The sequence below is a fragment of the Conger conger genome, chromosome 11 (genome assembly GCF_963514075.1).
Source record: "Conger conger chromosome 11, fConCon1.1, whole genome shotgun sequence".
In the NCBI taxonomy this organism is placed as follows: Eukaryota; Metazoa; Chordata; class Actinopteri; order Anguilliformes; family Congridae; genus Conger; species Conger conger.
In genome coordinates, this window is record NC_083770.1 from 27,822,858 (window position 1) to 27,847,969 (window position 25,112).

The following is a 25,112-nucleotide window of genomic DNA, read 5'->3' on the forward strand; positions in this document are numbered from 1 at the left end:
ACCTAACCCCTTTAATTATTCCTCCTAATTCTGTAGCATGGTATCGGCTTACATTACTTCATCCACCCTGTGCAGACCTATGAGACTACAATACCCATAATGCCATGCACGGCAGCCCTTGTCCTCACCTGTCCACCAGCATCTGCAGCTGGGTCTTAGAGTTCTTGATCTTGTTCTGTGCTTCCACATGCAGCATGTCTGCCGTGTTCTCCCCATTGATCTCCATGATGACGTCTCCTGGCTGCAGGCTGGCCTGTGCGGCTTTGCTGCCCCCATTCACCTAGGAGCACACACACACACACATACACACACAAACACACACCTTTATTAAGAGGGATGAATGATGGTCCCAAGGGGCTGCTGGAAAATGGAAACACAAAAAGTCAAAATGGCGGCACCCAGAAATGGGACCCTGCTGCCTGACCTAGTTTTCCATTAGCCATTCAAGTGAACAGATGCACTTGATTTCCCATCCCTTCAATAAAGGGGCAGCAAATCACATGCCGGCGAGGGGCCTGGAACCTGAAGATCAATGGAAGTGACTTGCTGCAGTTAGTGGCTTGTCTGCTCCTTTGAGAAGCTCTCTCAGGGGGTGCTCTGGTACAGAAAGGACCTTATTGAACAGGGAACAGCCTCCTCCTCAGGCTTACCGCACAACAAGGGCAGCGGCCCACAACGACCAGACTGTTCAAGCTCGGCTGCAGCACATCTCCAAATAAACACACACTCGCACACAAGCGCACAAGACAAAAACACACACGGTCCAGTGTTCTTTATGAGAACTAGGCACGATTTAGAGCCAATAGGCTGTGACACAATTACACCAAGAAAGGGCCTGCAACCGTAAGGCCGGAGGGGGACCAGCGGTGAGCCCAAAATGGCACAGCACACAAGAATACCAGGGTAGGGTAGGATAGGGCTCCTTCACCATAAGCAAGAGGGCAGAGGTGCCATGTTTGTGGGTCTATTCAAGTGGCAATTAAGCGTTGCTGTGGCAACCCACAATGGTGTGTGCCTTTTTCAATCAGGGCATGCCTCACTTCACAAAAACTAAAGATGCTGGTCTGCGAAAACGGGGGCTGTTCCCCTTTCAGGCTGACCCGAAGAGAGGGCACCAGCAATTTGGTGCCAGGCTCTGCCCACTTCAAACTAGAAACCCGAGGGCACAGGGGGCCACAAGTGCATGCCTACGGAGCGAAGTAGGCAGGGGCAGGCTGGTGTGGAGCACCACTGTTCAACATGCGCTTTTACGACTGCACTCGGCCATGAGGGTTCCCTCTCAAAGAGGGAATGTCACGGGATTCCGGCAATTTCTCTGTACGTGTTGGCCAATGAGACACAACTACCGAACAGACTCAAATGAAAACCAATGACCCATGGTCAGGACCTCTGACAGTTGACATACTAGAGAGGTCAACAGTGCTTTTTTAAGCAAGGCAGGGTTGGGGACAGGCAGGATACTATACTCTGCCCCTTAATGATTTGTAGGCATTTCTGAAGGCATGTGCGATTCATGGCCAATACCCAGCTCAACGCACATTTGTCGGGAATTAAAATTCTAGCATCAGAAGAAGCAGCGCCCATGGCAGTTGAGGGTCATCGGGGGCTGGGAGAAGGCAGGGCACGCGTGGTATTAGAACAGACCCAGACCAACCGGAGGCACAGACGCAGGCTGCCCCCGGATTCCTCAACTTGTTTACGGAGGGCTGTCTCCTCTCGCACACACCGACTCAGGGCTCCATCTTCCTGTTTCTCCGCCGCGGAGGCTTGGAAAAACACACATCAAATAAAACAATGGCCCCCGCGTTCAGACCTCCGTCCCCCGTGAATGTAATCAGTGGTTTCCTCCTGAAGGAGCGCGCTAGCTCCCCCAGGACCGAGAGCCGTAGCCAGGGAAACAGGTAGCGACTGGGAGACACAAACAAACGCAGTGTCTGAGGATACAGCTGGATACCGACGCCATTTCTTACTCCTGTTAAATTACAGGTTATGCTGCAGTTAATATGACATTGTATTTCTGCCCATTCATTAAAGCTCTACACGTATCCGTGCTTGCATTCCTCATTTGTAAAAAAAAAAAAAAAAAAAGGTTGATTTAGCCATTACCTTGGAAACTGTTATTGCCTTCTTGAAGTCCCTCCCTCCAGATATTCTGAAGCCCCAGGGAGATGGGCCATTCAGGTTCACTGTAAAAGCCATCATGAGACCACGGCCAGTGCCCACTGCTTTATGAGGCCTGTGTACCTGCTGAAGACAGAGAGAAATGGAGAGTGAGTGAGCGAGCGAGCCTGTGTGTGTGTGTGCGCGGGGGGACAGAGTTGAACTCAGGTGAGTAAGGCAATTGCTATCACCTGCCCTGCCTTTTGCTTTTGTCTCCTGGTGAATGACTGCTCCTCTAAACTCTCGGATAGCCGGTCATTTTGTAAATAGACACATTAAAATGGAATGGAAGGAATTTGAAACCCAGAGGCAAGGCTGCCATTGCGGAATTGCCGCTTGTGAACCCAGAGCTTTCATGAGTACCAAATGTCTTACAGACAAAACAGAGATTAAGCTAAACACGACCGATACAATAGAGAACATGACAATCACAGCTGTTATTGTGAAGAAAGATTCCAGAGTTCAACCAGCTTTGCTGCCCCCTCTGCTGAAATAACATCTAACTCTGTGGCAAGAGACAAGACCCATGGTTTCCTACTACCTAGAGCTGAGAATGTGCTGGCCGCAATACCTCTGCCCATGTGTTAGTGTTCACACACCGGTGTTCCAGCCCTGTTGCCATGCACACTACTCTGTGGAGGGGGACCAGAGCAGACACAAAGGCCCCACCGCAGTGACCCCTCACCTAGCTCTGGGTCCCTGGTGGGACCAGAGCTACTCCAGCTACAACAGCCCTGTTGTAGCCCAAGTCTGTGGCAGTACATTTACAGCATTAAAGCTTTTCTGCATTTAAATCACTAAAACCAGTTGCTACAGTGTTCCCACTTCAGTTAATTTACACATTAAAAGAGAATATACGCAAATGGAGAAGGTCTGAGAATTTCACCTTGTCTGGAAGACAAATTTACAACAAACAAGGCCCTGACAACAACTTTACTTCAAGCTCAGCTGAAATGCTAGAGATCTGACGTTTTTCCCCAAGTTGATAAGTTGAGAATGTCTTGAAAGTCAGGCGAGTTGCGCAACTGCAGGTGTTGAAGGAGCGAGGTTACAAGGTTGTAAGGTTCAACTGTTGCTGAAATCCTCTTCGGCGGTGCAGGCTCATACACGACACCGGGGGACAGCTCCGCACTGCTCCAGAGGCAGGCCTACCCTACCTGCTCAAAACTGATCGACTGCCAAGATTTTGCACCATTATAGAGTAAACATCTGAATATAGTCACTGTTTTATTATGCTTTCATTTGCTGCTGCTGCTAGGTGTTACTCATTTAAACTGGTCAGGAATGCAGGCAGTATTGATGGTAGCAGTTCAATATCTGAACCTTGGTACATCACATGACTGTGTGCCTCATCTTATCAGTAATATTGCATTGCTTCTTGACAAGAAAACTGAACAGTCATCACATTTGCATATGCTGAAGACATGCTGACCATTTCATATCACTAGTTTCCCACTTATGATTTTTCTGTAGGAGACACAGCGGCGAAGGACTGAGTTGTTTTCCAGTAACCGTTGACTTGGCCCCCGTGCAGATCTGGAAGTCTTGGATCCCAAGCATATGATTTGGCCATCTTAGCAAAACTGCAGCATAACTGCAGTGTGTCATTGTAGCTTTCAGAAATGAGCAGACTCTCCATCATAAGTCAGGAAATAGCACACTGGTCAAAAATGACAACAATGATTGTGCTTATGGACTCTGGGCGGATCATTTGATGCTGGATGAACAGAGTTCAGAATTGTTAGTGAGCACTTCAGAACCCATTATAGAAGATTACATCGTCCCCCCCGCCCCCCATAGCCTGAACAAGAGGGCAATTAATTCTTTAGCTGGGGTCACTGGTCATTAGCTTAGTGAACTCACTGTATCTCATGCAGTGAGCTGCAGGGAGAGGGACAGGACTGAGACCCCACGGCAGGCCAGCCCCCTGCTTTTTCTTGCCCCAGGCGAAAATATAAAAAGCCAGCTTCTTCTACTCAGTTCAGTAATAAACCACATTAATAACTTCATCCAACCAAAGACCATCAAGATTAGACCATGATCCCATAGCCAAATAGGAACAGGGTGAGCCTCTTACAGAAGAAAGGCCAAGTCTCCACCATGGCGGGAACTGTGGCATCCGTGCTCAAGCATTCCTGAAGTGCTTGAGAGGAGGGACGCACAACACACCCGATCATTAGCAGATTTGGGCCATTAGTGAGATTATGAGGCTCTGCATCATTAGGAGCTCTTAATTGCTGTGGCCATGAGAAACGGCGAGTGCTATGGCGATGTGCATCACTTCATCACAGGGAACAACATGACCCAGTGTCCTGAGCCCTCAGTACTTCAATTAGTACTCTACAATTACCAAAGGAGCATCTTCTCCAATTAACCCCAAGACTTACCAAGACAACCTCAAATCAGTTCACATTCAAAGTCATGTTCAAGCAATAGGGTAAATGATTTCTTTAAGACGAGAGATAGAATATCAAAAATGCCTAGCTATTCAAGAAAACATAGTATTTTTGTTTCCTTATTGAGTGTTATACTTATTCAGGAAGATCTTGATACAATATTATGGTTCCTGTGCTTTGCTGATATTAAAAACTGTTGTTCTAAACAAGCGTTCTCTTGAAATTCCATGGAAATGCTATGTCAGTAGAATCACTTTAAGTACATAGGCCTACTTCACAGTTTTTATATTTGCAGTGTTTTACAGATTTTTAGGGTGACGCATCGCAAATTATACGAATTCAAGACAGATTCAAGCTTAATAGAGCAGGCGTTGACAGGTGTTCTTTAAAGTGTGGTTTCTATGTGATTGAAGTCGCACTGATGTTGCCAGGCAGCGAGTGAAACACTCAGAACACAACAGGAGAGGTATGCGAGCAACAGAGTGGTCAATCCAGTTGAGAAGGTATGCGTGAGGTGAGGCATTAGCGCAGAAATTTGCTGAGGCAGGGCCGGGCCGTTCCCCTCCCAGTATCGAAGCAGTACTGGGCGGATGGGTCACCATCAGGGGGTGTAACCCTTTCATGGCCATTGTTAGCATTTGCTCATTCATCTGATGCAGGGAGTTTCCTGTACATCCACATATCAGCAGCTTCATTAAAAAAGGTGGATTGTTGAAGGTAAAAAAATGATAAATTGGAAGGTTGGCTGTGATTTGGACAAATGGGATGGTAATTGTTGAACTGAACAAATGAAAAATGAAAGCAATCATCTTGCTGTAAGCAATATGTATATGAGATTCTTACTTTGACAGTTTAATGGAAAAATTTGGTCATGGTTAACACCAATTCATTGTGCAGGTGCCATGAGTGAGAGTCCGAGAGGAGTCAATTGAGGGAGCAGAAACGGACGGAAAGGTGTAACCTGGAAAAACACCTGCAGGCACTTGTCGCTTCTTGGTGCTGCCGGCTTGTGTTCCGAACTGCAAATCCCGGCAAGTCTCCGGCTGCTTACGAGGTGTACAGTTACGGGCCCCTCTAATCATGTGATGCAGGGCCAACGATGATTGTTGGAGACAGGCGGATTAGAGTAATGTGGCCAAGATGAGATGGAACCATGCACCACCTGTAGGCACTTATGCGCCCCAGTACTGAGGCTCCTAAGACTGGAATGGAACATGAGGAGGATGTTATTTGGTGGCTGGCTCAGAAGCCACTTACAGGCAGTTAACTGCTGCCGGGGAATGTCGGAGAACATCCCCGACCTGGCAGCAGGCGCAGATAGCGTTACTGTAAAGAGGCCCTGTACATCAGCGCGGTTCTGAGGAAGGCCATAGAGCCCATCAAGCCATTCTGAAGGATACACTGAATGCTCCATTATGGGCTCCTTAGTAGACCAACTGGTAAAGGCATTCACCATGACCCCAAACTGGGCCTGGTGGTGGTTTAATCTATGCCTATGCGGCTAGCCCTCTAGAAGTGCATAGAGGCAGGACACAAGTGGCCTCATCCTGCTGCTGCATTCATTTGTTCAAACAACACAGCAGGCACACAACCCTGGAAACAAACTGTCATCAGTTAGAGATTATGCCTCCCCGCCAATTGGTGCAAGCTCTCCTGTAGTAGATGGCAGTTACTGCCTTACAGAGAAGTACATCAGAGCAGTCGACAACCGGCAGCAGCACAGGATGCCAGTGGTAGACTGCAACTTGTGGTGCAGATGTCAATGCCAAATTTAGTGGAAAAAGAGGAAAATATTTCCAAAAATAAGACACCACACTAAATCTACTACGTTAGTCAGCTCTTGTTTACATGTCCTTTATGCAAGTTTTGGAAAACTTCAAAGAGCAACTAAGTTTTCAAGAGCATGTGTGCAACTTGCAAAGACAAGTCGATGGAATTACACACAGTTTAGCCAAGATAAGTACAGTACAATTACGCACAAACACGCAAACACCCCTGAGGTCAATAGTTTCATCTGCGCCCCATTCAGCTGTCCGGGATGGAAAGCACATTCTCTTTTGATCAATTTGCTTCAAAGATGATGGGATAATGAAGATTCCTGTGTCTGATTAGGTTGTGCAACTGTGCTGAAACTGCTCATCTCTACCCTGCTTGGCTGCGGCTTTGCCCACATGGTTTCTTATTCCTGTGACCCCAGCGTGAATCCCCCGGCCAGTGACGATAAAAGAGAACTGATAATTGAGAAGTGGGCTAATGCCCGAATATTGGCAGAAGTATCAGATGCAGCCGACCTCATGATTTAGCTCTGGGTGAACGTACCACAAGCAGCAGGCAGGCATTTTGCCTCACGGTAGCTTGCAAGGGCTTCAGGGAACAGACACAATCTACCAGACCATCAAGTTCAGAGAACGCTTTCCACACAGCTCAAATTGGATGAGACGAGACTGCTGCTCCCGGACATTTTCCATAGGCCCTTTCCTGGACTGGCCTCTGCCTTTTTCCTAACTTCGCCTTGCCCTGCTTTATGCGCTCCCATTCTGACGGCAAGTGTGTGGCCTCAGACGCATGCACTCTGAGGAGAGGTGGGGAGAAACACCTCTCCCTATATCTGCCAAATGACAGGCTGGGAAAATATTCTCCCACCTGAAACATTAGTGATCAGACAACATTGCCATCTCAAAGCTGATGAAGGCATGTCAAATATGTGAAGACAGCAGGGAAATTGTTTTGACTGATGAATCATGCCTAACAGCTATTTGAGTGGAATGAAATTAGTTCATAGCTATCTTAGGGGCATCTTCTTAAAAAGATCAAATTAACCTCAGAATTACTGAGATTAATCAGGAGTAATTGCCAAGATTACTCAATGTAGAACATTACAGTGGTACCCTTAATGGCAATACTCCTGGGAAATAAAATTCCAGACAAAAGTATATTTTAAGCCCTGTGTGTATAAGCGTTTTTGTCCAATTGCAGGACATTTTGCTCTACAACTGTGTCACAACAAGAATCCTACTACTTTGCACCAATTTTCAGTACAACACAGAGAGAGAGAGCTTGACATCAGTATATTAGCATCATCCAAGCACATTACTACTACATGGAGCCCCAGCATAGCAATCAGGTCATTGCATCATCTTCATCTCAAATCACGGTCACAAGAAATGCTGGTTTTCCATCCTGTCTTTACCTGCAAGCCAAAAGTGAGGACAGGCTGGCCAATCAGTAGCACTAATTGTTACGTTAATTACCTGGAACGAAAGGAAACCAGACATCGGCACCTGAGTGATGCATCTATTACTCAACTCTGCATATGTTACAATTCTAGTCAAACAACCAGCCACCATTTGCAAAGGTTTTCACAATATCCTGTCGCAATGGTGCATCTCTCCATAACCAGTTTAACATTGAGTGTTTGGTTACATACCAAAACTGGTAAAACTGATAACAGGGTTTGTTGTGGGGATGCAAAACAGAGCTGCAAATTTCATACGTTTTTATCCAACTGAAATACATGTGACGATAAACCTGCCTGTTGTTCATATTTTTCTGATGTTTAGTCTATGACAAACCTCACCACAAGATAATCATGGACGCAGACACAAGCAACTAGAAAGTGCTTTCATCATTTATAAGTCAGCAGATTATATGTAAGGGTACAATTTCCTGTGACTGAAATTACTAAATGACTAAATATGTGTCAGACTGATAACAGGGAGTACTGTTCAACAGATACTGTACATCAAAAATAGATGAGGTGGAGTTCTGCTAAGACGACAGCTTCCACGGTCAAATCATTCAAGTGGTTCTCAAAGGTCTAGAGAGCATAACATTGTTAGCATTGTTATTTTTGAGAAAGGAAGTGGCCTAACAAAATAACTTCTCCGCAGAATTGCTACCTGCTCTTGACAAGCCTCGCTCATGTCACCCCGACTCATTCGCTCTCTCAAACCCTACAGTACACCCATTCCTTTCCAGAGAGGCCAAAATACCAGAGGGCTGTATGTTTGTGTCCTGCGGCGAGGGGGACTGCCCAATCAGCATGCTGGAGGAGTCAGGAAACCAGGCACAATTGAAAATGAAAGGAGGGGAGTTTGTGTGTGAAAGGCAGTACCACACAAAGAGGAGGTGCAGCGCAAATTCCAGTCACAGGGATGAATTGGGGCTGGTGGTTGGCTTTTTCACGTGAGCTCCGGGGGGGGGTGGGGGGGACATATCCAGCTTTTTCCCCTGCCCATTTAAGTCTCGCACAGTCGGCACAATCCAGGCACGGCCCAAAAACCACCCCAGCACAGGTGCTTTGGAGAACTCCAGATGGAGGAATAAACCGTAAGCCAACTGATGACAAGAACATCCATGCAAAGTCCCACTGGGGCTCACAAGCAAATCTACAACCACTGAACAGGGTCTGTTTTACGGAAGAGCCTCACACTGCAGCTCAAGCCAATGATTTAAACACAGGCCTGTGCTCCTGCCATAATACCTGGTCACTCAATTCTACTTAAACACTGTCTTTAACTGACTTCCTGGGTATTTAATTGTCACTTAAGTACAGCGCTATTCCTCAAATTTCAAGGCAATTGTCTAAACAGCTGTTCGACTTGAGCTCATAAGGAAGTCCTACTAAATTAAGTCATTACAGTTACTGTTCCTTTCGAATGAAACACTGTAAAATCTCACACTAGGTGTCAACAATATCCACTATGGCAGAATAAACAGGCTTTGTACACAAAACAGCAGTTAAGGACAAACAGATTGCAATATCTGAAAGTTGTCCAAAGCATTAAAGAGTGGCCCTCTATACATATAGCGACTGGCACACAGCAAATATGATCATATGAATCTAGACATGGTGAGGTATGAACTAAAGATTCAAATTAAATCTCCCCTCTGATCATAGTCATAGTTAAAATATTTCAAGGAATTGGTTCCCATAGGTGTGGCAGGACTGAAGTCAAAGGAGGTTCTTACTCACTTTTGTAAACCACTTCAACACTGCATCACTGCACAGTGCCTTTATTTGATGAAACACCTAAGCTACATCCCGAACTGAACCTCCATAAAACACCTCAACACTGCCAATTCATTTCTGGGTGTGCAAAGCACAATGTCTCACAAAAGGCTAATTCAACCCATGCCATCTTGAGATGGGGTGGTTCTGATAACAGTTTTCCAATGTTCAAACGGTTTTAAAAGCAGTTCAACATGCTGCACAAAAAACCTGACTCACAGAGTCTGTATTTATGAGCAATTTTAGAGTCTTTAGACTTAAATGGCAATCTGAAGCAATTCTTAAATTGCATGGTACAGTGTTTTTGCACCAAAAGATTATATCCAGCCTGGAACGTCTCTAAGCAACCCAACTTTTTTCCAGTCAAAAGGGCGTGCGGACAATACCTTCTCATTTTTGTCAATCCGCATCAATTGCATCAATCCTCGCGACATTTAATTACAAGCAAGTAGGCCAACCTTAACACACAACTCTACATTATAGGCTATTTACCTTCATTTTACCTATTTACCTTCAAATAATTAGGCTACAAAGTCATGCCCAGCCGCTTTATTTCTCAACCAGTCAGACTGGAAAATGCCCCCAGAAGGGACTAGGACCAGCTAGACAAGTGAATAAAAAGTACAGAATCGCTGCTTTCCAGCCGCCGAAATTATTTGACTAATACATGGAAGCATACAGTGTTTGAGCGCAAACACTCTAAATATAACAATAAAATAAAAAAACGTGTTTGTGCACTCTTTGGTGCATATGTTAAACCTGCAAGCAGACTATCAAATAAATGTATTGATTTGGATGCGAATTAATTTGGCTAGAACGCGCGGCTCCTTTTCATAGGCTATTATCACGCACCTGAAGTTTAACAATATTCTGAACACTGTAGCTAAGTTATGCAGCAACTGCACAACGTGACAGATGCAGCATTGCCCACGCTAATTTACCTTAAGGAATGCAAATATCCAGTTGATGCTCATCTTTTGACGCCAGTGCTATACCTGGCCATAAATTGGATACGATTACATAATATAACTAGCACTCGGGCATGCATTTGAAAATAAGAAATCTTACCAGGTACGCCGTTCAAGATGAAATCGTTAAGTAAAACAGCCGTTGCTTGTAGCATACACCTGCGGAACGTAGATTTCCTGGTGGCTAGGCTACTACACGTCAAGTGCGTCAAACAGACAAACTGAAAAGCGAGAGCTCAGAGTGTAGTATGCGTCTTTAGTGGAGCTGGCCGTTCGTCTGTCTCCCCAGAAAGCAAATCAGCAAAAAAAAAAAAGTCTCACAGGATGACTATCCGTGTCTGTGTTAGCGAGTCGCACTGCGGTATTATATATCGTCCATGTGACCAAACCACAGCCACCCAGCTTTGAAAACTAAAATGACTTATTCAGATGCTCTCAAAAATGCGTTTCCTCGAACCTGTTCCATAGGTAGAGTGAATTGACAACGTCACCTGCAAGCACGCCACAGCTCCGTGAATGACTTCATATGCCACGTGTTATAATCAAAATAAAGGATTTAAAGCATGGCAGAAGAACATATGGGGCGTGTAGTAAGGGAAATATGGGCGGCGGTTAATTGAGATATTAATTCGACGCTAAGGGACAACGTGCAGACCTTGATTCAATGCGCCATCTAACGGTAAATTTCGGAATTTAGACATGCTCACTCCAACAAAAGGTTTGTGAGAACCACCCGTTCATTAGTCGCTCGTCTCTCAATAAGAAACAACGGCAGTATGTCATACGGAGAGTGGTCTGCAGTAGCTATTTTTCAACAGTTGGTAATGATGTCAGTTTAGGGGGTTTCTTTACTAGTTTAAGAAAACCGGTTAACCAATTGTTTACCCACGTATTATACATTAAACAAAAAGAAGATTTAAATTAAACTAGTCTTTCTGAAAATTAAAAAGCGTAGCCTACTCTATTAACTGAAGAAAATATTCTGTTTTCGATGGCAACGTCTGTGGAAATAACTCGCCTGTGGAAAAATCGAATTGCATTTATATAACAATGTAACAGATTTTACAAAAAAATGTAATAAATGAATACAATCACTACTGCACAGGGCAGCTCTGCGTCATCGGATTTGACCTTGAGCCAATTAACACGTCTTCATAAAGCTAAATAACCAAAATGTTGCTACTGTGTTAAGGCAGGTTATTGTTTTTAAAATAAAAAAATATACCTACGATGGAGAGTGGTAGTGTCTTCCAAATGTCCAAATGTGCTGTTAGTATGAAAAAAGTATAGGGAAGGGATACCCTCACGGAGCACTTTATTAGGTAGACCTGTACACCAGCTTGTTAATGCAAATATTTAATCAACCAGTCATGTGGCAGCAACTAAATGCATGAAAGCATGCAGACATGGAATGATTGTTGGTTTGAATATCTCAGAAACTGCTGATCTCCTGGGATTTTCACGCACAACAGTTTCTAGAGTTTACAGAGAATGGTGCGAAAAACAAAAAACATCCTGCTCATTGGTATGAAGAGCATCTCTGAACACACAGTGCACCAAACCTCTTAAGTGGATAGGCTACAGCAGCAGAAGACCAATAAGTCTAATAAATACCTAATAAATTGCTCACTGAGTTTATATTTTTTCCCCAACTGTACAGTTGAGTAGAACGGCTAATTAACTGTGATGGATTTCTGTGGCAAATCTGCTAAATACAAGCATATGGTAAGCAGATAAGATAATTCTGTATATTTAAGCAGGTCTGTATCAAAAAGGTCTCAAAATAAAAGGACACACTGACCTCATGAATGACAACTGGGTGGTTTTCCATCACTTGAGTACATTTTATTTGATTATCATCCAAATATATGAGTACCTTAGATAATGCAATACATTCTGTTGCCAATAAAATATATTATTTATTTCTGTAATTTATTAACTGATTTAAAGTTGCAGTGTCTGCACTACTCTATATCTGGTACAGCCAGGAACCAAACTATGTTTGCTTTGTTTTTATTCAGCTAGATAAAAAAGTCAAAAAAATGCATAACTCTTTGAGATTTTGCTATGTGTTCATCTGTGTCACCATTTTGTATTTTATGTCATTCCATACTTTTCTTCCTGGAGGTCCTGAATATGTCCAATATGAGAATTAGGCTCTTATTTGTTAAAAGGCTGAACATTGGAGAGAAGGCACAGAGAAGCAGACTATGACCAAGCACATATTGTGACAACACAAGGCAAAAGTCCACTGCCATGTAAAGGCTCAGTGCTTGTCTTGCTTGCATCTTAGCATGGATTATAGGTTTGCACAAGCCTATATGATTAGCAGTTTTAAGTAATATATGTATTCATCAGACCTAATCTGTTCATTTTTAAATCAATACACACCTCATTGCTGGTAAACAAACACATGTGCTCCAGTACAAAGCAACCATAATGAAATCAGGTGTATTTTGTGACCCTTTTGTTGGAGGAATTTGCTGTTTTCTGCTTCATTGCCTTTGGGAATTTGATCACAAACTGGGACAGTAAGCATGAATGGTGCATGTGATATACAGGAATACAAACACATTACAAAGATGGTTTTTAAGCATGATACCTGGGTTACAATTCCATTTAAATTCCATCAGTCCAGTGGAAGGCTCTGGTTATGCCCTCATCCTGCTCTGTGATTGGTCTCTTCTCTGGTCCAAATTGATGACCCTGTTACATTTTCATTATTGAACTCATCCTGGATCACGTAACCATTGGCGACTTGGCACAAGTGTCATTCTGTCCTTCTAGAAGGCTATCAGCTTTCGCTTTCATTTAATCACTTTCTCTGGTCCTGCCACTTTCTCAAACACTGCAGTCAGGATTATAGATTAAATATCACTTAGTTCATAAAGCAAAGCAAGTCGTTGAACGTAACCGATCAGAAGACATGGTGTAAGACAGACATGTTGCGTGTTTCCAAAGTGTTCTATTATCCTGGATTAAAAGGAACTAAATTTGGCACAGCTCACTTTTTTCGTTATTTTTTTAAAGAACACAAGCTGTTATCGTGTAAATCAGCAATACTCAGCTCGATGGGTAAATATGCCACATTTCCCAAAAAAAACTTATCAAAATTTTCAAAAGGCACTTTCTTCTGTTCCATTACATGACATTGAAAACACTGAGAAAGGTAGACACCTCATAAGAATGATGCAATCTGGGTATTTTTGTTCAAAATAAAGGCACTTTGTTATCAGTTGGAATATTGGCTCACAACTGAATCCTGAAAGAACATTTGGTTTAGTGTGAAACCTGGAATGATTTATACTTCTTGAGTTCAATATGTTTTACAGATGGCTTGATAATCCATGGGCAATACAAAATCCCAAAGTTCAAAAAGGCTGTAGTTTTAATCCAATCCAAAGGAATGTTTTTGCAGTACTGGTGCAAGGCTGGTGCTGGTGGGGGTTACTTTTCTGTAGCACCTGACATCGTCCTTGTAAGACCCTACATCTTGGAGCCTGGTTCAAGCAGCTGTAGAAAGACACTACAAGTCCGGTATGTGATACGGCCAACATGCCAAAAGCAAAGAGTGGCCACTTTGGTCGCCTGGTCAGTTGTGCATGCAGACAATGATTCTATGAAGCTGTAGAAGGGAGATGGACGGAGGGTGAGAAAGTGTAATTAGTGCTTATCTGGCTACTGTGATTTGTATGCTGCTTAAAGCAAATTTGTATAAATAGTCAGATATTTTAGTCCAACATGTTTTGAAGCAGGTGGACAGTGATAATCACTTAGACCAGTGCCACGTAGTTCCCTGGAAATGTCCCGAAAGCTTGAGTCCTTTCTGATGTACCTGTGAAGGAAAAACAGGCGCATGTAATTTTCAAGACTGCAGAACCCATCTCTTTCCATTAAAAAATGAAACTTGTCATATCATGCTATACCCAGTAGAGGGCAGGCTTGAGTTTACTATTTACTTATTTTGACAGCGCACAAGACACTAACGTATGATGAATCATGGATCAAATGGACACATTACCTACAAACCAGCCGTCATCACACTTCTCCATCACCTGCACAATATCTCCTTCTCGTAGCTCCAGCTCATCACCATTCTGGGGCTTGTAGTTATAAATGGCTTTATACCTAAGGCATTGAAATGGGATGAGGACGAACATTGGAAGAACTAACCTTGTCTAGAAATAGCAAATAACTGTATTCTGGTTACATAACCATCTCACTTTCTTGTGTTAGTGGATCATAGACATATCGTTTCTCTTGGTCACATGAATGACTGGATACAAAATAAAATGTCAGATGTCAGTTCTGAAAAAGTAAGAGCTGCTAAAAATATGCTACATTCATTTTATCCAATTCTGACTTCAATTCAAACTCACGGTTGCCGTTGGACCACTGAGGAGCTTGGATTGGCAGAGACTTGTGCTGTGGGTGGAGCCTTGCTGTGCTGGCTGGGCTGGACGGAGTTTGTGATTGGTCCATCCTTATGAGAGCACAAACATTTTTGAAAACCTGCACTGCAGTTTACGCACAAGTTCAGTGTCTCCACAATTAATTACTAACTGAAACAGCCATGCTAATCTCTTTGGGTTCTGAAAGTGTACATTCTCACTTCTGTCCAAGCAGAAAGGGCTTTTTGAATCTCAGGAGATAATTAAAAAGTGATTTCTGCATTTCGACAAAACAATGACTGAATGCTCATATACAGTATGTCAAAGAAGATGACTGGTATTCATCATTCCATTAAAATCAGAGGTGAAGAATAGCCTGTCCCTGTTTCTCAAAAATCATTAGCCAGTCGCAAAGAAATCGAAAAACACACCTGAGTGGAATAACCTGGCTTGGACGTGGCATTGGACATGGCTCCTCCCCGCTGGGGAGCCCCCGATGCCTGATTGGACGGCGCCAGCGGCAGACTGGCCTCTCGGCTGAAGGAGTTTTGGGCCGCAGGGTGCGTCCCGCTCCAGTGGTTGGCCTGCGGAGTGGGGGAGGTGGAGACGGGGGAGGAGCCGGGCCAGTGATTGGAGGCCTGGTTGGAGGCCTGGTTGGAGAGCGCGGTCTGTATGGGGGACTGGGGCGAGCGTGACCGGAGGCCGGCCGCTCCGTAGGGGCCCGGGGACGATGGGGCCTGGGGGGTCGGGGAGTGAGGCTTCACGGGCGAGGCCTGCGGGCTGCGGTTGGGGCTGAAGGCAGAGGGGGAGAGGGGCGAGTGGAGAGGCCGTCCCGGACTGAGGGGCGAGGGAGAGCCGGGCGAGGAAGGGTACTCGTCCGAGGATTTGGTGCGAGGCATCTTGTTGACTTGGACGTAGCTGGCAGGGAAGATGCCGCTGCGGGAGGTGCCTGAGATCCTGCCCTCGAGCCAACTGTCATCGACACGCCTGGTCACACAGATGTGCTCTCCCTGAGAGAGAGAGGGAGAGAGGGAGTGGAAGAGAGGGAGAGAGAGAGAGAGGAGGAGAGAGAGGAAGAGAGGGAGAGAACAAGAGAGAAAGAGAGGAAGAGAGTAAGAGAGAGAGAGTTTCACTGGGATAGCTCCACACAGCAGCCTGGATTCAATCAACATTTGGCCTTAACCTCAACTACAAACTGAATGCAAATGCTATTTTGTTTTGGAACAAACACAGTTTGGTAAGTTCAGCAATCACCACCAAAACAAAATGAAATATTGTGTTTTCATAAAAATGCTTCCATTGGTTTCTAAGTTGAAATCAAATTTTGTCAGGCTAACATGTTTCTGATTAGCCTAAAATACATATCTGAGTGGCCTGAAAAAGCCATGAATGTTTGTGACATCTGTGAATGGTCTGAGATCCACAAGCCATAGGCATCTAAGCTCCATGAATCAGTGGATGCTGTAAAATATTGATTTTTTACCATGAAATACAGTCCAACACCTGCACACGTATCTGGCTTCCTACTCTTGAAAGAAACAATTTTATGGACTTTCATAACATTTTACTTGATTAAACGTCAGCCACCATGTATGTTGAGGCTGGTTCGGGTTACTCAGCATGGATGAACGCCCAGGGGAGTTTGACCCCACGGGTCTCTGAGAAGGGGTCATATGGGAGCCTGACCTTTCGGAAGGAGAGCTCCACAGGCAGGTCTGCTGGGAAGTTAAAGAGAGCGACTGCCTCCCCGTACTCCAGCACCTGGATGGTGGGAGACTTGATAGGTGTGGGCTTCTCGGTCGGGGGGATGATCTGCTCGAGAAAACGGAGAGGGAGGGTCAGCGAGGCCAAGGAAAGGCAAGACCGCGCGAATTCCAGCGCTGTAGGGTCTGTTCGTTCTCCACCCACCTCCACATAGGTGGTCGGAAAGATTCCGGCTCTCCCATGATGCTCTCCCTCAAACCAGTTACCGTCCACCTGCCTGTGTATGTACACCACATCCCCCTTCTGCAGGGTCAGCTCTCTGGAGGGAGATAGAGTAATATTTTTGACTAGAATTAACTTTGTACATATGCATATAATTAATTTAATCACAAATAAGTTCTGTTTTACCCAAGAACTTGAGGAAGTTGTTACTCATTACTACAGACCGCTGAAATGATTTCAGTAAGACCATGTCATTTGAAACTATTAAATGGTTAAGATGAACAGGGGTGAAGTAATTGGTTCACAGATGATATTACAGGCATTAAACTTACTTGGGTGACTGCGCTTGGAAATTGAACTTGGCCCTTGCTGCTTTCATCTGTACAAACACAAAAACGGTTTCTCAGCACTTTACCAAGAAAATCAGATTTAAGGTGCAAAGAGCTTCAATTTGCAAATGTTGAAGGTCGTTTCACAAAATTGTGCAATTTAATAAAGCCAAGTGCGGCTGACAGTAAGTAGGTCAGACAGAAATAGAAACAGTGAAAGATTCAAACCTTTCAAACCATGAAAAACCTCTCTGAATGCAACAATGTCTCTGTTAATCTCTCTGTTGTTGAAATCATTGATTACATTAGCAGAATTCCTACCACATATATTCCAAGACATTTGGTGTGTCACTGGTTCCACATCCTTGTAGGGTATGAATTGGAAGTCCACCCAGGAGTGCTCATGACTCTTACCTTCTTCTCTTCTCTCTTGGGTGGGAACTCCATGGCTTCAGGCGAAGAAGAAGTATTGACTGTAGGTGGGGGCAGGGGGGATGAGGACATGGAGCACATTCTGCTTACTACAGGGAGAGGGGGATTTCTTATCACGTGACATGCACACAACCTGACATGCTGGACCTGCCTTTGCTCATCTATATGGTAATAAAATCTCAAACTTCAGTCTGAAAAGTAGGAAGAGTTATTTTCCGATACATATTCCAGAAGTACTTGCCAAAACGAGCAAAGTTATTGTCACTTTAAGAAAGCAATAGGTGTGCTAGAAATGTGGGAGGGTAAAATGGAGAATATTTAATCTCTTCCAGCAAGATGTACAGTTCACACAGAGAAGTCAAAGTTTCTGACCAGTTCTCCCCGGACTAATCTCCAAGAAAAACAATTGGATCACGCTAATCTGTAATCACGGTTTCCGGCTTCTAGCGCTAATTTTCTGGGGCTACGCTCCGCCCTCATGCTGAGGTTTTCAGCAAGTTGAACCAAATACAGTCTGTCTTTATCTTTCAAAGTTGTGTTTTCAGGAAACGCACATCAGGGGAAGCGCGTAAGCAACATAGAAAATAGGACATTGACATCCTGGGTTTGCACACAGATATCAGAGCAGAGATTAAGCGAGGTAACATGACACCTTGCTCATGATTACCGGCAGTGAAAAATAAGAAAGAAAAGGGTGGAGTAGCATTGTTTGAGGAGACTGAGTTTTGAAGCCGGGCCGTGTTACACCATAACTAGGCTCTTTGTGGTAAATAATTTGAAGGCCTTACCTCTACCATGTGTGGGGCTGGATGATGTCCTTTGTGCAGCGCTGAAGCTGGGGACTGTTGGATGAGTGACAGGTGCCACTCCCCAGCTTTTAGTCACAGGCTGCTTTGTTGTGGTCCCAGGCCTGAGTAAAACACATGAAAGTGGTCAGTAGCGGCGCTTCCGTGGCAACGGGTCAGGAGGAACGCGTTGGTAGCAGTGCATCAGAAGCATGCTTCTTCTGCTCTGGCCCATGAAAGGTATCTAAGGAGACAGGAGTTATGTGTGCAGCGCTCTTTCCCAGCATTTGGATTACAACTTGGTTCAGCCAATGAGGCTGCTGTCCTGCACGTTTGTCACGTGGGCCCAGCTTCCCTGCTAAACTGCTGGTTTGTATAAAAAAATTTAAAGGGGCAAAAGAAGCAGCCAAAAAATGTGGAGAGAAGATGAGTATGGGGAACAAAAATATGCGCACAGGAAATCCAAAATTTCCCCATAAGAATTGGAAGCTCACATCTGTAACTGTGAGAAAACAGATTTTTATTTTTACTTAGAGCAGTATCATTCATGGACTCGGTTTGAAGGCTATATGCAGGGGTGTCTCATCTGAGAGGAGTCAGAGTGACTGGGGCAACTCAAACAATCTAACAACCGGAGCCTTACATGGCCATCTGTCTGTCTGAAGCAGCTCGCTACCTCTGAAGCCCATTGGACAGGTCCTGCTCAAATGTAGGCATCCTGACCACCCAGCTGTCGGGCACATGCTTCATCATTAAACCTGGAGCCCAAACGGGTCCTTCACGGCCCTGTGTCGGGTCGTTTTCTGCCTGAGTCGAGTCCGCAGCCAGGACGACAGGAACCTGTGAAAGTTTGCCACATTCTGTGAGTTGTGTTTCCACTTCACATTGCCTAGGTAACGGGCTGGTTTACTGCATCCTGGGGGCGGGGAAAGAGGCAGGGGGTAGAGGAGGCTGTGAAACATTCACTCTCTTTAACAAACAATAACAGAGAGAGTGTGTCTAAGAATGTATTACATACTTGCTAAGAAATCTGCAAGAGTGCGCTTGTGGGCAAACAGAAATTTGACGGTACATGTTTAAATAAGAAAGCTCTCCTCTGGCTCCCATTTCCTGTCTAACAGTTCAGCGCAGGTCCTGGTAAACATAGCTCAACCGCTTTCCAAAACATAGCTCAAAAGCTTTCCTAAATCTGCTGCTCGGAAATGTAGATACACATGACTTTAAGAGGGAAGGAGTTTTCTTAAACAGAACTTCCAATATTGATCAGTGCCCCTCCAAGAAGCAGGTTTCAGCAAACCCTGTCCTCCAGTCCACCAGGCCCACCACAAACAGGAGCCCCACTGTCATGCTGGGACAAGTCTGGGCTCCAGGGCGAGTTGGGGTGAAAGTATTATTTGGTCCCCGCTAACTGCAGTGGAGAAAGAGGAAACATAACTGGATTAAGGGCACTGCGGGGGAGGTACAAAGAGGTATGCAGGCAACTGGCCAGGAGTTCAACCATTAACTTGCCAAAACACCTTTAAAACTCCAGCACTGCTTCTACAGCAGGGGGTGAGCAATTGTTGTTTGCAGAAAACTGGAAAAACATGTTGCTTAAATCAGATGAATACCATTTTAACAGGATGCAGCAATTTACTTAATGATTTGGTTCCTTTTTTGCAAGGGTGAGACACAGAAATGTTCACCTTTGGAATAGGCCTCCTCAAAATATGACTTGTATCCATGATTTGAAAAAAAAAAAAAACATCTGATGTAATGTCCTGTAGCTTTGCCAGTTTCTATGTGGCAACTTTTTTTCCCTTCAACTACATTTTCAGCCGTTTCCTTTTATAAAATCTTGACCTACACTGTGACAGCACTGCTACTGTGACAGCACTGTGCTCTTCAAAGCAATGCGAGCACCAGGAAAGCTGTTGAGACAGTGAAAAGGACATTTATAGTTATTTTACGCTCTGATAAGATCGTAACTTGAGCCGGGCGCAAGCGAGGTGTGTTAATAAATTGGGCGTGATGCGAACAGCAGCAGACAAGCGACTTGGCTGATCACATCTACAAAAGCAGCCATTATGTCATCATAGTCTGGGTCCAAGAACATGGGAGACAGAAAACTAAAAGCCAAGACGTCCACCTCTTACAATAAACTCTCCTGGTCTGTGATGCATCTCAAAAGTATTCCAAAGGTGGAATTTCTTCCTTATGAGGAAATAAACCACAGAGGAGATAGAGTTTGTAGAAAGGCAATTTGATCTGTAAACCTTGAAATTATTCAAGGTTAGAAAACAAGGCCACAGTCACATCAGAATATAAACTATTCTTTCCAGAAAAGGCCAGTTGCTCTTCCAACTGATAAAGAGAAATACATGTACATTTGGCTTCAAAGCTGTTCTGTATAACAAGCTGTACTGCTGTTGATGAGAAAATAACATCCTCATGAAAAACGCAAAACAAAGCCAAGACCAGGACGTAGAGCAGAAGAGGATGACCAGAGTGTTTCCACATCAGGGCAACAGATCCAATCTGTTGCTCTACAAATCCATGTTCATCCCTGAAAATAGTGCAGGCAAAGTCAAAGCTATCCAGCCCAAAGGCTTTCTCCTAAGCTCCTTGTCAAACTCCCTCACAAAAAAGGTTTTAGTTTTACTGCAGGGGATAACCCAGTCACACAGGCATGTGATTCATTCAAACATACACACAGCTGCATACAGACTGCACACAAAGAAGTACACTAACTAGCACAACACATAAAAGCACATGCACATAAAAGCACATGCACATGCACACACACAGACAGACACACAGAACGATATGCACAAACAAACATATACAGTACACACACAAACACACACACAGGACACATGCACATAAACTCTCGTACCAACATGCGTGCATGTGTGCATGTACAGTATACAGACTAACTCAACGGGACAAACACACTCATAGCAAGACACATGTGCAAGTAAGATCCATATTGAGTCATATACATGCAGAAACACACATATAGACTTGTGTAATCATAGCAAATACATAAACACACATACATCCATGCACATCTATTCACATTCACACACACCATACATTTTCACGAACACATACACTCATGCGTGAACACAGACACACACTTTCACACACTTTCACACAAACACACACACACACACGCTCTCTCTTTCACACACAGGCACACATTCATAGATACACACACACGGACACAGACATACACGCACACACACACACAGACACACAGATACGGACACAGACACACACAAACACACACACACACACGCTGAGAGAAGCCCATCTGAGACTGTCACTCACCTTGCTTCTTGTGTGCTCCCTGTGCTTGGTGCAGTGGCTGGGACAGAGACCCTGGAGCCCTGGGAAGCAGAGATCACATTGAAGTGTGTTCCCCTGAGTCTGTCCTGCTCACAGAAACATAGAGGAAATATCACAGCAGCTCGCTGAGCATGAAGGCAGTGACCACTCCCGGCCGGGAGAGAGACTCAACTCAACTCCCCTGGGTCCTACGGCCCGCCGTGTATCAGCACAGAGACCGGCAGCTTGCTGTCAGATGATTAGCAATTATTTTTGTATCATGTCTGTTGTCAAGCCAAATCAAATAAATCACACGCAAAGAAGTTACATGGATGTAGAATCTGAGTTGCCACAGCAAATGAAGTTTGTGAAAGAGTCTGCATCTCAGATGGGAATGGACTGTGAATAACCCCAGCGGGGTCACTCCATTCCAGTTCCCATCCAAGCGAGAAAGTTGGCATGCACCGGGGCATGCAGACGCTACTCCAAGCAGGTTATGGTTGTGATTTCACTGCAATTACAGGCGCTTCTGAAAGTGCGCAAGACCGCAACGAAACGAAGGGCACTCCGTGTTCGCCGTGCGGGCTGCCCGTCATCGGAAAACATTGTGCAAGCGGGTGATTGGAGGCGGGCACATTCCGAGCGGGGGACGCCCAGGCAGATGTCAGGGGCCGTGGGGGCAGAGCTGGTAGGCATGCAGAGCCATCAGTCTCTGATACAGACATCCTGGGGCAATCAAACACTGACAAATCAGGGAGTTACTCCCTCCACTCAGAGAGAGATACTGTGTGAGCGGGGTCCAGTGATGGAGGGTGCATCTACAGTACGGGAAGAGCCCAAAATCCAGTCCTATTGATTACCTGCTTAAGGTATAAGTTCTCAACTGAATATTTCAATGACAATATAAGAATCACTCATTGTAATTGAATGCATTGAGTTCTAGAACACTGAATTTTTAAAAAACATTCCAAAAAATCCCCTCTTCAAAAATGGATAATTATTAGAGCAACTGACTCATGCAACCATAATGGAGTCAACACTCATAACTGACTAATAACTTCTTTTTTACAGGACGTTGCATGTACAGCATTCCTGGCTTCACATACTGGTGGCCTACTGATTGTTCTTGTGGAGCAGCTTTAACAATGTTCCAGCTCCACAGGAAGACTCAGTGGGCCTGGGGGAAGGACTGCGCTCTCTGCGTCTCTCTCTGAGTGGGAGGTGGACGGTGATTGGCCGATGCTGCGGGTTTTGAGGATGGAGGCGCGTGCATCAGCGGAGGGAGTCACAGGAGGCTCAGTACCTCACCCCGGCCTCGCCGCTGTCGTTTCTGAGACAGCCTCCTCTCTAGACCCTGGATGTCCGAGTCCAGCTCCGCCTCAAAGCGGCTCAGCTCTGAGACCAGACTGGCCTGGACCGAGCGGGGCGGGGTATGAGGTGGGGTTACTTCACAATGCACAGACACAGTACAGCAATGGTGCTGCTCCTCTTCATCCACTCTAAACCTATACCCTTCTGTGCTCTAAAACACCATTAACTACTCAAGGTACTGAGTCTGCAGAATTAATGCAGATGAACAATGGTCACTGTTACTAGTTTCAGCTCAGTAACATTCCCCTCCCTGTTTTTACAGTACTGGCTCACTGTCTGTGAGCGGCACAGTCTGAATTGTTTCTATTGCTTCTTCATCTATTCTTATTGTTTTGAATGTAAGTGGGCACATCTGGATGAGCTGGAACTAACATCCCTGCACTGACCTGAGTGTTCATGCACTGGGCCTTTATTTCACTCACCTCAATGGAGGGGGATCGTGGCTTCACCAGGGACTGCTGGGTGGGACGGTGGCCCTGAGAACAGGAAGCACAAATACAAGGTCACTGAGAGAACCAGGTGGTGTCTCCTCTAAGGGAGATAGGAGACATTTTCTCTGGAAGGTTTCACATGGAGAAGTATTGCGCTGGAATCGGCCTCATGATTTCATATGAGGAGGCAGAAAAATAGTGACATTTTTCTCATTGTATTTATCATCATATTTTATGATGCTATGTCAAATCAATTATATTTGTATGATGCTTTTTACAGACTGTCACAAAGACACTGAAGAGTAACTGAAGGGCAAAAAAGGACAAAAACTAGGCATGAACCCTTCAAAGTAGATACAAGTGCATTTTAGATAAGCCTGTTTGCCAAAAGGCCAAGTTGCATAAGCAAAAGGTGTTTTGTAGAAGCTGGAACTATTGGTTGATTTCCAAAATGACTAATGGCATTCTTGTAAATTAAGGGAGATAAAAATGTCAGGTAGTAAAACAGACCTTGTCCTTGAAAAATAACTATCCCCAGGACAACGCAATAAATGGATAGTGATGAGACCCCATACCCGAGCGATTGCGTAAGCCATGGCTTTAAAAGGGGAAGAGTTTTACAGAAGTCTTTATAGTCCCTCCAAATACCTTGGCAGGGTAAGTCACTACCCACACCAGAGCTGAACTTCACAGTAACATTTATCACTGCTAGCAAAATAATACAGCCGATGAGGTCATTCCACACGTAGCAAAGCACCTGATATGGTATTTGTGAGCTTGTGAGAAACAAGCAGCAAATTGCTCCGTGCCTTTTTGCGCTCAGCTGGGGGGTTCAGCCCTTGCATTCTTTTATTCTTGCAATAAGACTTTCTTAAATCTTATTTATTTTCTCGCTGTAGATAATATTAGCTTTTATTAAGCTACTGTTTGCTTGATAAGAGCAATATTTTTATTCCATTGGAAAATCTTGAAATTAGTCAATCTGTCTTACCTCAGTCAATATTTTTGTCTCATTTAGCAAAAAAAGAAAAAAACAGAAGATTTTAAGTCTCATTATAAGTACTAAAGTGGTTGAGATTGACTTATTTTATCTTTTTTGGCAGTGTGGGCGTGTCGGTATGTTTGACGTCGGCTGGGCGGGTGGAGAAAGCCTCCATGCTGTGAGCATTCAGACACCACAAGCGGTTAAAGGTGTAAGCACTGTCACAAGCTGCCTGTGGCCTGTACCAACCCAGCGCCCAGACGGAACAATGGCTTCTTGTCTGGGCTCAAAGAGCCGGGCCTATTCAGCTGCAGATCTGGGACACAGGGACAGGAGCCCCCACCCCCCTTCACCTCCGCAAATGAACACACATCCTGGTCAATCGCACTGTTCATTCGCACACACACCCAAAATGAGGAGGTGTTAGCCATGTCCCCATAGCGTGAGGAGGCGCTCCTCGCACCTCCCTGTGAGGTCTGTGTTTGACGAGCGGGACGGGGCCTTTGCGCTCGGAGGTCACTCCCACACTGCGGTTGGCAGAGTCGCGCTGCTGCCATTCTGTCCCTGAGCTGCTGAGGTCAGCCAGGGACCCTGTTAGGAGCCTGATTTACTGTCCAGGCT

At 44.8% G+C, this 25,112-nt stretch overlaps 2 protein-coding genes across 8 annotated transcripts in view; both read right to left on the reverse strand.

Moving 5' to 3' along the window:
• The window catches only part of pdlim2 (PDZ and LIM domain 2 (mystique)), a 41,724-nt gene extending 30,586 nt beyond the window's left edge, over positions 1-11,138 (reverse strand). The window contains exons 1-3 of one of the 2 annotated variants that reach the window (XM_061261610.1): positions 11,027-11,138; positions 2,107-2,247; positions 129-280 (exon numbers count right to left, since the gene is read on the reverse strand). In XM_061261610.1, coding sequence (XP_061117594.1) covers positions 129-280; positions 2,107-2,202 — 248 coding nt within the window. In that variant the 5' untranslated portion in view covers positions 2,203-2,247; positions 11,027-11,138. The other variant, XM_061261609.1, reaches the window with a different exon arrangement.
• Positions 11,139-11,833: 695 nt separating this feature from the next.
• Positions 11,834-25,112, reverse strand: part of sorbs3 (sorbin and SH3 domain containing 3) — a 33,765-nt gene continuing 20,486 nt past the window's right edge. For 3 of the 6 annotated variants that reach the window (XM_061261243.1, XM_061261241.1, XM_061261242.1), the window contains exons 10-21: positions 23,501-23,554; positions 23,011-23,118; positions 21,711-21,769; positions 18,402-18,523; positions 17,596-17,702; positions 17,185-17,231; positions 16,835-16,949; positions 16,613-16,738; positions 15,358-15,936; positions 14,915-15,018; positions 14,557-14,663; positions 11,834-14,370 (exon numbers count right to left, since the gene is read on the reverse strand). In XM_061261243.1, coding sequence (XP_061117227.1) covers positions 14,309-14,370; positions 14,557-14,663; positions 14,915-15,018; positions 15,358-15,936; positions 16,613-16,738; positions 16,835-16,949; positions 17,185-17,231; positions 17,596-17,702; positions 18,402-18,523; positions 21,711-21,769; positions 23,011-23,118; positions 23,501-23,554 — 1,590 coding nt within the window. In that variant the 3' untranslated portion in view covers positions 11,834-14,308. Of the gene's footprint in view, positions 14,371-14,556; positions 14,664-14,914; positions 15,019-15,357; positions 15,937-16,612; positions 16,739-16,834; positions 16,950-17,184; positions 17,232-17,595; positions 17,703-18,401; positions 18,524-21,710; positions 21,815-23,010; positions 23,119-23,500; positions 23,555-25,112 lie in introns of all 6 variants that reach the window. The other 3 variants (XM_061261244.1, XM_061261246.1, XM_061261245.1) reach the window with 3 other exon arrangements.